This window comes from Onychostoma macrolepis, chromosome 17 (genome assembly GCF_012432095.1).
Source record: "Onychostoma macrolepis isolate SWU-2019 chromosome 17, ASM1243209v1, whole genome shotgun sequence".
NCBI classification, from domain to species: domain Eukaryota; kingdom Metazoa; phylum Chordata; class Actinopteri; order Cypriniformes; family Cyprinidae; genus Onychostoma; species Onychostoma macrolepis.
Genome location: NC_081171.1, coordinates 18,366,322 through 18,384,320, shown reverse-complemented (window position 1 = coordinate 18,384,320; position 17,999 = coordinate 18,366,322). Strand labels below are relative to the sequence as shown.

General features: G+C 37.1%; 1 protein-coding gene across 7 annotated transcripts in view; it reads right to left on the bottom strand.

Moving 5' to 3' along the window:
- adam12b (ADAM metallopeptidase domain 12b) overlaps positions 1-17,999 on the bottom strand; it is a 108,606-nt gene that overhangs the window by 21,274 nt on the left and 69,333 nt on the right. For all 7 annotated transcript variants that reach the window (XM_058750267.1, XM_058750269.1, XM_058750271.1 and 4 more), the window contains one exon: positions 15,669-15,817. In XM_058750267.1, the coding sequence (XP_058606250.1) occupies positions 15,669-15,817 (149 nt within the window). The remainder of the gene's footprint in view (positions 1-15,668; positions 15,818-17,999) is intronic.

The window sequence follows — 17,999 nt, the reverse complement described above, 5'->3', positions numbered from 1 at the left end:
ATAATTAATATCATGTTTTTAAATATGATGGTTTCATTCTAAACATGGTGATTATCTCTAATATGGACACCCAACATAATATATGATATTTGCCATCTGAATCTGACCATGTCATGTCAACAAATGGAAAAGTCAGTGATATATTAATCATCAAGTTAATTACTGTGTGTCTTTAGCCCCAAACAGCAGGGGCACATTTTACCCCAAATACCATACTTTTACATATTCTTTCATTATTTAAAAACTGTTGCTTTAATTATATTAAACAAAACTGAAAATCATAAAGACCACCTTTGTCTCAAAATACATGCATTAATTTTAGCGATTCTCATTTGCTACATAAATCTACAACATTTGAAAAAACATAAAATATTAGATCAAGTAAGCACAGAATCAACTTTGCACTGCTGCGTGCGATCGCGTCATGATGGAGCTGGTTGACCAACTATTTCTTTCTGGTTAAGCTAGTTAACCTGCCTGATAGGGACAACAAAACACAACATGCTGCAAAAAACAAAGTACCCATACTGTTTTATTCAACAGAGTGGTTACTCATCCCTACCAAGCTCTTCAGTGCTGAATAATATTTTCCAGCTAATGCCACAATCTTTCATCCAAATCAAAAATGGTTGTTAAACAGACATGTGCAGCCACACGCATGTCACATCCATCTCACTTTCATGCACCCTAGAGCCTTTGAAGAGTTTGCTGATGAACTCTTGCGCTTTTAACACCTCAGTTCTGTCCACTGGGACTGACTTTTCCCCTGCCACCCGTGCTCATCAAAGACAACCTCAGCGCTCACCTTTAGCGAGCAAACACAGGAACACAGGCCTGAATCAAACATCCATGACTCAGACAAGAAGCCATTCTGTCATCGGTGCCAGTACATCAAAATAAACTCTGCAGATGAAAGAGAGGAAAACGGGAGGGAAGGATGGAGGGAGGTGTGGGGAGGAGAAACTGTTTGCCGGGAACATCTGCGCTCCCTGGGGGTAAGTGACCGCTTGTTTGGGGTTTTGCGGTGGGAGCCAAGTGCATGGAGGTGGACTCCGGACTACTGCAAGGGGGTTTCTAGGTCTGTCCTCATACTTCACCCTGTGTCCTCACTGCACCCTGCCTAAAAAAAACAACACCCCGACTATAACGTGTATCGCTCATTGGTATCTCTCATTTCATTTAAGTATCTACTTTGTCACAGATGTTTCTCTTAAAATGTCTAAAGCAGACAACAATGAAACAACTGATGACATAAAATGACTGCAGATGACATAGCTAAGAACAACAACAAAATAAATATAAAAATAAATAATTCATAAGGACTTTGGTATCTTGCTAAATCTGATTTGATTGAATCTGATCTGATTATTTATTTATTTAAATAATAATAACAATAATAATAATTCATAATGTCATTTTATAAGAAACTTTGGTATCTTACTAAATCTGATTTGATTTGATGTGATTATTTATTTATTTATGTATGTATGGATGTGACCCTGAGGACACGGTGTCTGTGATTTCCAACAAGTATGTCAAATTTGGACTCGTCTGAGCATAGAACACTTTTCCACTTTGAAACAGTCCATTTTAAATGAGCCTTGGCCCACAGGACACAATGGTGCTTCTGGATCATGTTTACATATGGCTTCCTTTTTGCATGATAGAGCTTTAGTTGGCATCTGCAGATGGCACGGCGGATTGTGTTTACCGACAGTGGTTTCTGGAAGTATTCCTGGGCCCATTTAGTAATGTCAATGACAGAATCATGCCAATGAGTGATGCAGTGTCATCTTAGGGCCCGAAGACCACAGGCATCCAACAAAAGTCTTTGGCCTTGTCCCTTACGCACAGAGATTTCTCCAGTTTCTCTGAATCTTTTGATGATGTTATGTACTGTAGATGATGAGATTTGGAAAGCTTTTGCAATTTGACGTTGAGGAATGTTGTTTTTAAAGTATTCCAAAATTTTTTACGCACTCTTTCACAGATTGGAGAGCCTCTGCCCATCTTTACTTCTGAGAGACTCTGCCTCTCTAAGACATCCCTTTTATACCTAATCATGTTACAGACCTGATGTCAATTAACTTAATTAGTTGCTAGATGTTCTCCCAGCTGAATCTTTTCAAAATTTCTTGCTTTTTCAGCCCCAGTGCCAACTTTTTTTGTGAACTACAGCAGGCATCAAATTTGAAATGAGCTCATTTAGTGAATAAAAGTGTAAAATTTCTCCGTTTAAACATTTGTTATATTCTCTATGTTCTATTGTGAATAAAATATTGACTCATGTGATCTGAAAGTCTTTTAGTTTTCATTTTATTCAAATTAAAAAAAGGTCCCAACATTTCCAGAATATATATATATATATATGTGTGTGTGTGTGTGTGTGTGTGTGTATTCATTCATTCATTCATTTATGACAAAGAATAACCTGCACAAGAAAAATAAATAATGTTTATATATTTATATAAGGATTAATGAGTTAATGATAGAGAATATATGATAGAGAAAATATAAATATATGTTCATTCATTCCTGTATTATTATGTATAATAATTTAATATATGATGGAAAATCACACACACACAGATATATAAATATATTTTATATATAGCTATTATTTTAACATAATATATGGATACTAATCTACAGATTTTCGAAAATGAAAAATGAAACAGAAATATCATAAAATTTAGTAAATGTATTTACAGTTTTTTCAACTTACACACAAAATCTTTCCTTGCCACACAGTTTCTGAAACCTGACACACAAACACCAGAACCACACACCAAATCTGCAAAACCATACACTAATTCTTAACCTTTGACTCAGTTTTCAATTTCATAAAACACTTTTTGCAAAACACAACACAATTCTCAACGTAACACAAAATCTAACAGGAATTAATATTATGGCAAAGGTGTTTGCAAATGTTTGCTTTTGAGATGTGTTTGTGATATTTTGAATGCAGTGCTTCATTTTGCAAGAGATGTCAGGCATTTTGCATTTTTTGTCTGCAATTCTTGGATTTGTGTGAAAAGTTTTGGAAAAAAGGCAAAGTTTTGAAAATGTGTGCAAGCATTTGAAAAAATCTGTAAATGACTCTCTTAAACATATGCAATTGATAACACATTAACACGACAACCCCCTTCAGACCCCAGGGGGTCTCAGACCTCATTTTAAAAACACCTTGTCTAAGAGAAACAATCAAGACAATAAATAAATCATATTTTGACCTCTCTTTATTATAGGACCGCACAGAAGTCAGCCACAAAAGAAACAAACAGAACTCTATCGAGACTTCAATGTGTTATTGCAAATAAAGTCAGTTTAGTGACAATAAAACAGAAACAAGCAATTTAGCCCCAAAACACTGATTTGCAATGAGCCCCTGGTCTTCTGCAAATCTTACAGATGCCAGCAGTGTGGCAGTAAGCTGGAGCACAATCAAGCGCATGCGAGTTTTAATGCCGCCTTTAAAGGGATTACAGTTGAAAGAGACCAATCAGTAGGGGCGTCCGGAAGTAAAAGTCATGACATTTGCAAATGGAAGCGACACATACTGTATCTTAAACACCCTAAGAAAAAGCTAATGATCCAAAAATGACATTTAAGCAGTGCTGTAGTTTGTGCAATGAGCCGTTTGCAGCAGCAAGGGCTAGAATAGTAATGTGACAGAGGAAAGGACTTTGGTTTAAAGAGGCATTGGCATTGGGGACAGAGAGCTTGGAATGGCACAGGCTAAGCTGGTAGAAGTTGGCATCAGGTCAAGTGGGTTAAGCGGACTTGGCATGGTGAAGAATGGCGGATGCAAAAGCCAGATTGGTTTGTATGGCCTGGCATGCAGAGATGGTTTGAGGCACACATGAGCATGAGATTTGTGTGCCAGTCCACTCTCAAAAAGTGCTGCGGGAGGATTTTGGGATAAGAGTGAGCACAGATACAGCCATGCATAAAAACACACGCAAACACATGTCCATATTTACATAGTTAAGTGTGCAAGTGCACTCAAACCTTTTTCTCTTCACTCAACTTTCGTGATTGCCAAACGATTCGCTCTGTTCCCAGCATCTGTACGACCCCTAAAGCCCTCCTTATGAATTCAAATTCGAGCAAACAACAAATCCTTCCTGCATGAACTGCACTTTTCTTCTTTACCCCAGTAAATCACAGCCGCAGACGCACAAAAATCCACAGAGAACTGTCAAAGCCTCTTTTCTCAACTCAAAGATCTGCTTGCATCTGAAACTTTAACTGCTATCATTAAGCATCTGCTTCATAATTCTCGCTAAGTGAAACCACATCTTTTCCAAGACTATTGAGCACAACAATGAACCCAGATGCTGATTACGGTGTAAATTATTTTGAAATTACACGCCTGCTGTCCTCTCCAAAATGAGTGTGCTTAAACATTTTGATATATTTATGAAACAGTGAGATGTTGAGTGTTTGCAGAAAACCAATGGCTCTAATCAATCTCGCTCGCGCTGTTGGCAACTCTGATCTGAGGCCAGTGCACCTGCTGTGCTTTAGAGATCTTTAAATTACAGGGCAAGGGTGAGAAAAGACCTGACGCAACCAGCTACAACACTGCACTAAGCAAAACACAAGAGCTAAATGTTGAAAACAAGTCAATTGGAGAGGAATGAAAGAAATTAAAAGGATTAGCAGGCTGGTTTATGTTGGTCAGAGCTGGTTTGGAGCTGGTCAACCAAACACATTCTGGTCGACATAGATAAAGGGATACTTCACTCAAAAAAAAAAAAAAAAAAAATTCTGTCATCAATCATTCACCCTCATGCCGTTTCAAACCTGTATGACTTCTTTATTCTGTGGAACACAAAAGGAGGAGTTTTGAAGAATGTACCAGTTCCTTTTCCATGCAATTATAGTAAATTGCTTTGGACTGAGGCTTTCAAGCTTCAAAAAAGGACACAATGCACCATAGAAGTATCACAAAAGTGCAATATTCTAGGCTTCATAAAAGTTTGAAGCCATAATAGGAACAGACCAAAATGTATTTGACATCCACCTTAGTTATTTTGGAAAACATTAAAAAAAAAAAAATCCTTTTGTGTTCTGCTGAAGAAAGAACATCATATGTGTTTGGACTGACATGACAAGTAAATGATGACAGGATTTTGCTTTTAGGGTGAACTGTCCTTTTAAAATCCCAATTTAAAATATCCAACTTAAACCAACCAACTTAAAATATCAAACCTGGTTCTTTTGACTGGAGGTGCACTTGAGGTCCAACTAGATGCATGAGATGCATATGGCTCGTTTGTTGTTTTAGATTATGGAGGGTGTTCACACATGAAGAAACACACCCTGATGAGTATTGTTTTAGCTGAGCTTGCGTGTTACCCAAGTATTCCTGGAAACAATTGAGCATTCCTGATTCCTGAGCGATCTTCTGGACACTGTTAGCGTGAACCTCTCTACAGTACGTCACACAGAATTCCAAACGTTCAAATTTCATTTTGGGAGAAGTCAGAGCAGCCTGGTTCCCGGTCAAACCATGACGACATCTGATATCATAATACACACACCCATGCATGACAAAGTGTTTAAAGAAACACTCAAAAAACCTATTCAACACAGGCTGAATGGAAAAACATTTTTACAAAACTTCATAAACCAAAACCTATACACAGTGTTGGGGTAATGCATTACAAGTAACGCAAGTTATATAATCAGATTACTTTTTTTTAAAGTAACTAGTAAAGTAACACATTACTTTTTAATTTAGAAGGAAATATCTGAGTTAATTTTTCAGATAAGTAATGCCAGTTACTTTGTTTCCCATGTCTTGACTGACAGCTGTCGTGTTGCCATATTGACAGAAATCTTGAGTAAGTGCAGAGGCATTGTGTGATGTGTGAACATCATGCTTACTGTAGTTCTAATGTGAACATGCATTTAATCTCACCTGCACACAATCGGATTCAGTATTCCTCAAAATGAATAAAAACAGTTAAATGCAAACTCAGAATATTATACAAACCTGCAATAATTAAATATGTTAAGACAAATATCATTTTAATGGGAATTTATTTCCCATTTTATTAACTCATGTCTTTGCTACTGACATTCGATGATCCAATTAAACCATACTAAGCAAAAATGACACATTTGTGTTTCATTTTTATTATTGCTGAATAGTGTTGAACTTTCTTCTCTTGCGTCATATTCTTCATGTAATTTGTTTGAGCTGCGCCCTCTACTGTACAGACACGAATTTACATTTCTTTCAGCCTGAGGCGTATTCATTTCACTTTTGTTGTGAAACGGTTTTTACATTTGTAAAAGAAGAGCTTTTTATGTATATATATATATATATATATATATATATATATATATATATATATATATATATATAAAAGCCCTGCACAGATTTAAAAAGTATCTCAAAAGTAATGTAAAACATTATTTCCCATAAAAAGTAACTAAGTAGGACTAATGTTACTTTTTTAGGGAGTAACAAAATATTCTAATGCATTACTTATAAAAGTAACTTTCCTCAACATTGCCTATACATACAATTCACAGCATTTTCCAGTTGAAATGAACACTTGGAGTAAAACACCAATAAGTTTTATTCCTGTTTACACAAAATATGATTACAGCAGCAGGTTACCGATTAATAAAGACTTATCTTTTCCAAAGATTCCTCGAATGGTACTATGTTATGACTTCATAACACTTTTACCATAGTGCGTGATTTGTAATCTAAAGCATTTTGACATTTGCATCACATAACCAGCTCATTATGTATGGCTTTTCTGACATAGTATACATGCTCGGTAGCTCCCCTGGTACAACATCACACAAGTAACAATGAAACAGTTTAAAGAACCAAACTAAAATGGCACGGTTGCTTCGGTAAATGCATTTTTATGTGACGTTTGCTTTTGTTAACACTATCAGTTAGGCTCAGGGAAGGGTTTTGTGTAGGTGGTACATTATCTTCATTTCAGACAACTAAAGTAATAATACATTGCCATATTAAGTTTCATCTGTTTAGGATAAAATGCTACTCACTGGACAATTCACATTGAAAGTGTTGCAAAACATGTAAGAAGCAACATATTTCGCAAAAATGTCACTCTTTCCCCAAGAGCCTCCACTGAATCCATTACTTATAAATGACATGTATATTTAAACACATTCTCACTCTTTGTGCACACACACTCACACAAAATCATCTGCATTAACCTGCCTGGACAGTTTGTAAGTGGTAGAAAAAAGCTGCAATTCAAAGTAATTTGCATCTAGACTTTTTCAAACCGCCATTCTGACTTTGACCTATTAGAGCCGGTATGCTATCAGCAATAGGTGCGAAATGAGGAAATTAATGTCTGTTTAATCAGCCTCCTCCGGCGACGCAAACTGATTCGAAGTCGGGCTCTATTGTGCTGCCTGTCGTTTAGAAGATAACACCGCCATTTGGGAGTCGGTGTGTGGCCGCCACAATAAAAGGTGAAAGCGATACCCATTAAGCGATAGCATCTGATGTGCTCTTTCCAAAAGGCCATCTGACATGCTTAATATTATTGGCAAACGTTCTTCCCTCATCTGTTCTGTAGTGAAGATACAGTCAGAGATTGTGTGAGGTAAGCACAGTCTAGAAGTGAAATCACAACGTTTAACCTCCTGCTGAGAGCCTTATACCTCAAGCTAAGATATGTGCTGTGCTTGTACTTTGGTGCCTTTCAAGAGTAAGTTAGTCCGCCTTGCGGTCATCTTGGTTGCATCCCTGACAGCAATTTCCAGTTTTGCATGTACAGTTCCTGTCTAATGAATGAGGAAACACAATAACATACAGCGGGGTTCAAAATTTTGAATCCACACGGAATATTTGGTTTAAAAATTGGATTTATACATAAGTCAGATTAGCTCTCAAAATCGAGTTCCTTTTCTTTGAGGCGCCATGTTTAGCAATGCAATTTCCTCCATTCATTTTCAAACAAGTGCCTTTAGCTTCCTGAAACTGTTGTTTGGCTCAAATGTTGGCAATTGTATTTGGCTGAAAACATTAAGAAGCAGACAATAACTTCTTGTTTATTCTTAAACTACAATAATTCTTTAGCCTGCTCTCTTAATTTCTATTTTTGTCTCTCCATCATTCTTTGTTTTGTCTGTTTGTCCTGTCTGTCAGTCCATTTTATTCATTCTCATTTGCTATTGTTTTTGCAATTCTGCTGAGTTTCCAGCTCTGAATCTCTCGGACTGTATGGTATTGTTCGTTCGATGCTGCAGATAGGATACTGGGGCTGAGCGCTTGCAGCAGCTGTCAAAAAGAGAAAAAACGCTGCGTGCAAGATCATGAATTTCTCATGTTTGAACTTTAAAATAGATCCTTGCAGAGTAAGAACAGCGCAACACATCCAGCAACAGCAGGAAAAGGGTTTTGAGGAACTGAATAAATCAGAGCCAGATTGTGTGCTTTGTTAGAGCCAACTTACAGGAGGTTTATTTAGGCAGTCAAAACAGCATGGAAACAAAGGATCAAACACATGGAGAAAATGAAAACTAAGAATGTGTTTTTATATCTGCATCTGTGTGTGTCAAGCATATGTTTTATCTGCAAATAATGATTTTTTTTTTTTTAAATCAGTATTTATCTCTAATTTTACAGTACAATTATCTTATCCTTTAGGCATATTTTTAAGATGCTATGATTTTTTACTCACAAAATATACAGTATCTTAAATTAAGATTATTCATTTCATTTTAATAGTACAAATGTTTTTGAATGAAGCCTCTAATGCTCACCAAGGCTGCATTTATTTAATCAGAAGACAGTAATATTGTAAAATATTATTAAAAATGAATAACTTTTATTTTAATATATTTAAAATGTAGTTTATTCCTGCGATGGCAAAGCTGATTTTCAGCATCCATTACTCCAGAATTCAGTGTCACATGATCCTTCAGAAATCATTCTAATATGCTGATTTGATGTGCAAAAACATTTATTATTATTATTATCAGTGTTGAAAAGTTGTGCTGCTTAATATTTCTATGAAAACATTTTTGAGGAAGCTTTAAAGGGCATATTTCAGGTTAGAGACCCCAGTGAGTCGATGTATAGAAAAATAATGTAGGAACTAGATTTTCTTTAAAATAAACTTTAAAATACGCCATTAAGGCTTCTGGAGTTGTTTTTGTGAGAGAATGTTACTTCCGCATCTGAAAACCGCCAAAACCGGAAGTGACGCATCAAAAGGGAGAGCGGACCATTTCAACCATAGGAAAGCAATGGATCGCAACGACAGTTCGGATGCTGAGGAAATTTTAAATGTTTATTTACACTAGTATGACGGACCACAGATAAAATTATGAGCCTGCTATGCGGCCAAGAGAGCAGAGACAGGCCAGGATTAGACAGAACAACGGTCAGAGGAGACAGATTGAGTGGATGTGTGAGGAGAACAGCACAGGTGTCTTGGTGAGAGACCAGTCAGCTTACAGATATACACACACCTTAGCTAACGATATGTATTAATCAGGCAATAGCAAAGCTAGTATTGGTCATCTACGAATATTGATACTTACCAGTAACAGAAACTAATAAGCGTTGATCAGGTGTGTCACAACTCGTTAATATCCGACACTAAGGTTACGTTATATAGCGGTTTCTCATCACCGCAGGAGAGAGAGAGATAAACACGTTTTTGTTTCATAGGTGCTTGTGGTAAATGCGAGGCCATGGTCACAGCTGAGTAAAGTCAGTGCTGCAGGGAGTTAGATGCGTTACACACCGGGTCTTAGTGGAGAATGTGACCCCCAGACTTGATGTGCAGTGTCTGAGTCTGCACCCAGGCTTTGAGGCTTGCTGTCTGAACCCATAATATGTGCTACAGATAACCTATATATGCACTTCAGACAGGAGCATAGACCTCTCCAGGCCAGAAGACACATGTATGTTTAGGGCAGAGATCAATTATTAATCTGAGCTGAATATTTATATGTATAAATACATAGTAAATTAAAGATCTGAATATTTAAACTATCTGAATAATTTAGTTTCTCAATTACAAGTTGCCTATATTTAGGTCACGACTACCAGTAAATAACACTTTTTGATCCTATTGGTATAATGCAATAATTATTGACAGCATACAGGCAAGTTGTCCGCTGGGCCTGTGGTGTTCTGTGCAGGTGCATCAAGCAATGGCTGTTGTGTCAGCCCTTAGAAGACTTTATAAAGGAAGGAAGAATTTATAAAGATTTTGAATGGCCCCATTTTGGTCACAATAAAAAAATAATCACAATCACAAATTGTTTTACTGTATAAAAACTTGTTTATGAAGTTTACATCATATATATATATATATATATCAAGCAGATCTGCATTTATGGTTAATTCAATTCAGTTTTATTTATGCAGCACTAAATTATAACAAATATTTAATAGCACAGATAATACCTAACTCAAAACACAACATTTCAACTTAAAAAAAATATATATATATTGTTAAAGTGTGTTAAATCGTGAATGCTGTGCTAGATACACGCCAACAGCCTGATCTTGTTGATCCTCTGGAGGGATCTGGAAAGAGGAGCAGGTGTAGTGGAAGACAGACAGTGCTGCGTTCTCGTGGAGCCTGTGGTGACCTGCAGTATTGCCCTCTCAGAGACTCCATGAGGCCTGACGCATATGCTGGGAGAAACTTACGTTTAGATCACATTCACTGCTGACCATGCTTTTCCATTTGGCCTCCATCACATCTGCATCTCCGTTAGGAGAGGAAGCTGCAGTCCAGTAGAGGTGGTTAATAACAGCTGGCCTCCACAGCTTCAGATCTTCACACTCCCATCATCCAAAGCCTTATAAACACACCACATGACAAAAAGTTACCAATTAGTTGTACAAACAATGACACTAAGCTGTAACTAGACTTGATGGTTATAATATTAGCATTATTTAAATAATTATATTCACTGATTTGGTAATTAGCAAATGTTAAAAAACAAGACTTACGGTGCACAGTTGACATTTTCGTGGAGCAGCATCTCTGACGGATCCGTGAGCATCATGTCTCCCGCCGGCGGCCGAACACAGGCGGACCGGGACCCGATGAAGCTGCTGTGTGCACCGAGTCTCACTAGGCTCTTGCTTCGGCATCCCATGTGGAACTCATATCGCCGGGATGATAATCCTCCGGTGTAAAGTGATCGTTAAACTACACACCATCGCGTTTCTCGAAGCAGATGCATCAGTGAAGTCCCGTCTCTTCAGCTGCACAAACGCACCGAGGCCCAGAATATACCGTCCTATTTCTTGTTAGGAAACCTGTGGACTCCATGTCCTGACAGGCTGGAGTTAGCGTTACCTCCACAAACACAATTTACCATGACAATGATAAACTGAAATAAAAATAACTCTCGAAAACACACTGACTCGCGCGCGCTCCACTGAACACCGGCAGCGCGCGGCACACGACTCCCTTATGTGACGTAATATGACGCGATGTTGAAAAAAAAGCGTTTTTTGAGAGCCGTCAAGGAAAGCGTCACTTTTTCTTCTAAATTTGTGCATTCACGTCTTGTAAAACATTTTCAAATCCTGCATTAACGGTTCATATGGTATTTTCATACAAGTTTATATATTCATTTGGAAAAATTTTTAACCTGCAATATGCACTTTAAGTAACAGAAAGTTCAAAAGAACAGCCTTTATATGAAATCTTTTATAACAATTGATTTTACTATAACTTTTTATTAAATGAATACATCCTTGCTGAATAAAAGTACTAATTTCTTAAACAACAACAAAACATCTTACCTACACCAAATTTTCTGAACATTAGTGTATATTCTCTGAAAAATGTGTCAATATATTTAGTATGTAGTATTTAAACATTGATTAAGAAAGTGACTTTTTTGTCGATGCATGAGCTTATAGTATATTTGCATATAGTAGATCTGTTTTTGTGTCTTTGAGACCGCGTGTGTCCATGAGTTTCGGCCTTTAGGGTTGAAAAAACTAAGGAAGTCTGTGATTCTCCCATGGGAAGTGAAAAGTAGGCCAGCGTTTTCCTGACTCTGCAATAGTACACAGCTTCTCTGATACAACAAACTCATGTGCACTCACCGACCCTAAAACAATGCAATACAAACGCTTTGACAAACCCTACATGAACCTATCAGAAGCAGACACCAAACTTGAGCTAAACTGTGACCTCAAAACCCCTCATTGACGCTGCAATGAACAATGTGTGAGGAGCTATTTTGAAAAGCGGGGACAAGCTTTAGCACTCCCGCATTCTTTTAAAAGCACCTTCTTTTTACAGAAGCGCCACGTCCTTTTAAGTATTCATCCATTACGCTGCTGGAGAATTTGGAGCTATGAATCTTTAAAGAAAAAAGTAAAAATGATGTCAACCTCCCCTCGGTACCTGTGGCTAAAATAGACGACAAAACACCTCTCCTGACTTTTTCCCTAAGGTGGCTTTAAGAAGCCCAGAGAGGTTTCTTCCCAGCATGTTGTCTTGTTGTCATATGAACAAATAATGGGAGAATAGGGTTCTGCTGTTTGTTATGGCCGTCATCCAGGGTCGAGCAGCAGTCCAACAAAAATATCCCCACTATGAGATAAGACAGCCACAGCAGAGAGATTGCAAACCAGTCACAGCTGAGAGCGGACAGATGATTACTGGTGACTGACTTGTGCGATATGAGTGAAACTGTAAACCTCAGCCTTTCTTTAGACTGAACACACAAGTGCCACAATTCTGATTCTGGAATATCTCAAAAGCACTAGAAGGTAATGCGTGTCTTGCTTGCCAAGAGTGTTGCATTTTTAGACTAAAAATTGTTTGATTTGTTTACCTCAATAATTCATACCTAACAAAAATGAGAAATCCTTCATAGTGTTTTTATTCAGCAAGGTGACATTAAATTAATCAAAAGCTGCAGTAATACATTTGAAATGCTACAAAACATTTTTTAACACAACATATTTTCAACATTGATAATAATGAAGGATCATGTGACGCTGAAAATGGGAAGCAATGGCTAAATTCAGCTTTACATCATAGGAATAAATAACATTTTAAAAAGCATTAAAATAAAAAAACAGTTATTTTAAATTGTAATAATATTTCACAATATTACAACATACAACAGTGTTTCTGATCAAATAAATGTAGCAGATAAATGTAAAAATCTAAAAATGTAATCAACCCCAAAATTTTGAACATTAGTATACTTTACATAAAGTAAAAATGCAACTGATTTGACAATTAACCAGTTTAATTATACTAAGGTGTCAAAGTTTTGCTGGTTAGCATTTGGTATTGTATGTTTGACTGTTTTGCATGCAAAATATAAAATCGCAAATGTTTAAATATTTTATAATGAAAATTTTAGCAGTTCATGATCATTTTGGGCTCTTAAAAATGAATGGACTAAATGAAAAGTGAAAAGTGAAATGGACTAGTGAAAGCCATCAGCCAATCAGTGTTGTGCCTGCCATTAGTCACACACACTGTAAAAAATTTCCACCTATTTCAACTTAAAAACATAAGTTTTGTAGCTGCCTTAAATTTTTAAGTATAAACAAATTACAAATACAAGTCATTTCAACTCACTTTGTAAAATCCTGACTGGTGCTGAACTGCTCTCTGTAAGTTGATTGGACTTTTCAGTGTTAGTTGTTTCAACTAATCATGTCAAGTTAAAAAAAAAAATTAATCACTTGTGAACCTCAACAATGGTGACCATATAAAAAAAAAAAATCATGCAGCAATGCATGCTGGGATCCATGGATGAGTTTTGTACTATGCTAGTACCCAGCATGCATTGCAGCATGAATTTTCTTTTTTTTCTTGTTTCATAATGGTCACCATTGTTGAGGTTCACAAGCTGATTCTTGATGTCTGTGTGAGCCTAGTTGCTACCATAGATTAAAACTTTTTGTGGACAAACTGTTTGGAAAGTCCTTTCTATTAACTGACTATCACGGAACCACTGGCTCTTAGAATCACTTTTACTATAATCAATACAACATCCATTTAATCAGAGATTAGACACACAATGAGATCAGTTCGCTAACAGATGATTGTCATTATAAACATATAACAACCAACTACTGATCATTTTCTCTGGGCTTTTGAGTTGTAACAAATATGTTTGAGGAACACATGGTTACAACAGCCAGAGAAAAAGAGGAGGAAAAAAAACTAAAACAGAAGTCAAGGGTCAAGAGCCCAACTAAAGCAGACACTGATCTCTAACATGGTTACTTCAAATGAAACAATAAATCAACATCTAAACCTTAGTTAATTCTCAATATTATTCAACATCTTATTAATTCTCAATAAGATCTTCTGTAGATGTCTGACAGAAATAAAGTCAGTCTGGTTATTAATAAGTGGAGCTGGTGATGCTGTTTGTGGGGTTGTTTAATCAGATCTTGAGAGATTTAATGTATTTTATTTCAGTTGATTTCATCTAAGGCTGTGACTAAAGTTAGTTGTTCTTGTGTTTCTTTTTCTTCAGTGATTATGTTTGTTAACAGCAAGTATTCATCACTAATGCTCAATTATTACACAATTAATCGCTTAATTGCAATGTATATCTTATTTTAGTGAACTCAACTGAAATAAGTTCAGAGCACTCATAATTGTTAGTTTTAAAAACTTAAATGGTTTAAGGCAATAAGTTTACTCAAACAGTTTGAGTTAACCTAACTTGTCGGGTTTTACAGTGCACAAAAATAAGTCGAGCAAACTTTTAAGTTGGCTCAACTTTTTTTTTTTTTACAGTGTATGTTAATGTAAGTTAGAACTTAAAATGTTAAGTTCACTGAATTAAATTGGTCTCCTTGAATTTCAATAACATTAAACTGACTTAAAAAATCAAGTTGAATCTAGCATAACTTACAAAAAAAAGTTGAAATTGCTTAAATTATTTTTATGAGTTAAAGTAACTTTAAAACATAAGTTGTCATGACTTTTTCATCATATCATTTTTTACAGTGCAGAACTAAGCAACCAAAGACAGTAGATTCACACTCAATTCTCCTACTCCACCGACACATCTAAAGACCCCATCCCGGCTGACTCTCTGGTTCATCGTCTGATAAGGCAAACTGGCCTAAGTGTAAGGAGAGGAAATTTCCAATTATGAGCCAGCCTCACCTTATCAACCTGGTGTTTACCCATGTCCGAGACCAGCTGCATGCCGAAAACCATTACCAACAAGCACGTTATCACGAGAAGCCAGGTGACGGCTAAATGTCTGAAATCCAAATTTCTGAGTGGACCAAGTTTTTGAGTTTCAATCCAAGACCAGCCTCACGTCGGTGGTGACGTATGGCTATGTAGTACTAATTCATCACTGAGAGACGGCTAATTAACCCCTGGTCAATAAGATGCAGGTAAACGACTGATTATTCTCCTGTGTAAATGAATGATGAGAGCTTGATTTGTCCGTTCCCCAGATAACAGGGCTCGTCGGAGCCTAATTATGCCGTAGAGTGATGTGTCTGCAGTGCATTAATACATCAAATCCAGACAGGGTATTCCACTCAGGAGTAGGAGAGGAGGTTATCAAAGACTAGTTAGATTTTGATTTGTTCAAACATTCCTATTTACTGGCAGAAGTTTGTGATTTGTCAAGTGAGTTATCAATACATTTCTATAGCATATACTCACCCTGTAGAAGGGGTCATGATGCAGCCACCACGATCTACAGTCATCCTACAGCCGCATCCTCGCTCTGGTGTGTCGTGGTTCATTCCAAAGTTATGGCCCAACTCATGAGCCAAAGTCACAGCAGCTCCCAGAGGATTGTCTGAGTGGTCCTAGGAAACAACAGGATGTCATTTCATATCTTGAACTACTTGTGCTGTATTTATTTTTGCAGTTTTTTTATGTCTATTACTTTGCAAACTCTAAACTGTCCCACTAAAAAAAGATACTGGTCTCAGGAGGAGCATTAGAATCCAAATAATGTCTGACTATTTTGATGGAAAAACAAAAACAGACTTAAGTAGGGATGTGCGATATATATAATCTATGATAATATCATAATAGTTGTTTAAACGATATGCGATTTGACATTATCGAATATAATATTATCGAAAAAGGAAGGGGCAAAAATGCCCCCGTATGGACTTATATATTTATATCATCTGATATTAGGGTTGCCAACCATCCCGTCTAATTGATTTGTCCCGTACGTGACTTCCCTTGTCCCGTTTTTTGACTGCTAAGCTGATCTAACCACTGACTGATACAACAGCAGTAGTGCTGATCACAACACTTGAGAATGATCACCGACACGACACCTGTCATCATCCAGTCACAGCCCCCCTCACGCAGTATACGTTAAGTAAATCAGAAATCATGAACATGACTGTTCGAGGAAGGCTGCGCAATCCTCTGCCGTCTGGTCGCTCCCGCCTCACAGCAAGCGCCGCTCGCACTAACGCCAATTCCGTCCATGTTTTGACGTCAGTAAGTCAGTTTTGGTGAATACAAACAACATGATTCCAACATCCCGTCATGCAAGAGACGTGGTCAGTAAGGGAAGTCGTCTTTCACTATTGTAATGTTGTTAAATAGAGAAAATATTGTTTAAGTAACTAATAGCATAATTCTTAACCTTGGACCTTATTCTTGAAACACAAAATGACCAATAAAAAGGTGTCAAGCACCAAAAGCAGCCCATATTAAATCTATAAGCAGTCTTTAATAGAAAAATATGCATTTTCATGCATACTATATATATGTGTGTGTGTGTGTGTGTGTGTGTGTATACGGTCACTCACCCACTCTGATATTTGGAGAAAAACATCACTCTTTGTTTGATATTAACAACTACACCCCGAATTCCGGAAATGTTGGGACTTTTTTTAAATTTGAATAAAATGAAAACTAAAAGAATTTCAAATCACATGAGCTAATATTTGATTCACAATAGAACATAGATAACATAACAAATGTTTAAACTGAGAAATTGTTCAATTTTATGCACAAAATGAGCTCATTTCAAATTTGATGCCTGCTACAGGTCTCAAAATATTTATGACGTTGTGCATGCGTGTAGCAACTCCTCTTCTTTTCAAAACAGTTTGAAGACGTCTGGGCATCGAGGTTATGAGTTTTGGTGTTGGAATTTGGTCCCACTCTTGCCTGACATAGATTTCCAGCTGTTGAAGAGTTCGTGGTCATCTTTGTCATTTTTCGTTTAATGATGCGCCAAATGTTCTCTATAGGTGAAAGATCTGGACTGCAGGCAGGACAATTCAGCACCCGGACTCTTCTACTACAAAGCTATGCTGTTGTAATTGCTGCAGTATGTGGTTTTGCATTGTCCTGATGAAATACACAAGGCCTTCCCTGAAATACACATCATCTGGAGGGGAGCATATGTTGCTCTAAAATCTTTATATACCTTTCAGCATTCGTAGTGCCTTAAGCCGGGCTCACACTGTGCGATTTTTTAAAAGTCCTTTAGGATTGTACTTGTCAGACTGTACGAACATGATGATTATGTCACACTATGGGATCTCAGTTGTCATTAATGTCAGACTGTACGACAGTCAAGACAAGTTAAAAACAGGTGTGCGCAAGAAAACTTATCCGAAGTTTTACATTATCAACCCATACACGTCCAGTGACTGCGAACTGCATTGCACGCGGCACCGAAATGTTGGCTGTCATGAAAAGTATATGAACGGCGGCAATACCGGCGTGTTTAAGAAGAATAGTGTATGTATTCATACACACGCACATGAAAACAGCGGCGCAACCAGTGTTTATATAAAAAAGAAACATATCAGATGAATTCGGTGAGCGGAGGACGGGAGCGCCGGAGTTTATAGCTGATAGAATAATTCTCAAGCATTAATTCTGCTCATAGCTTGCCTTAAAAAACGGAGACAGTTTGATATTCGTCGCAGGGGTAGTCACACTGCAGGACTGTGCGCCAAATCTTCTGACACTGCCAGAATTTCGTCGGAGGTGAAATTTGATCGCAAC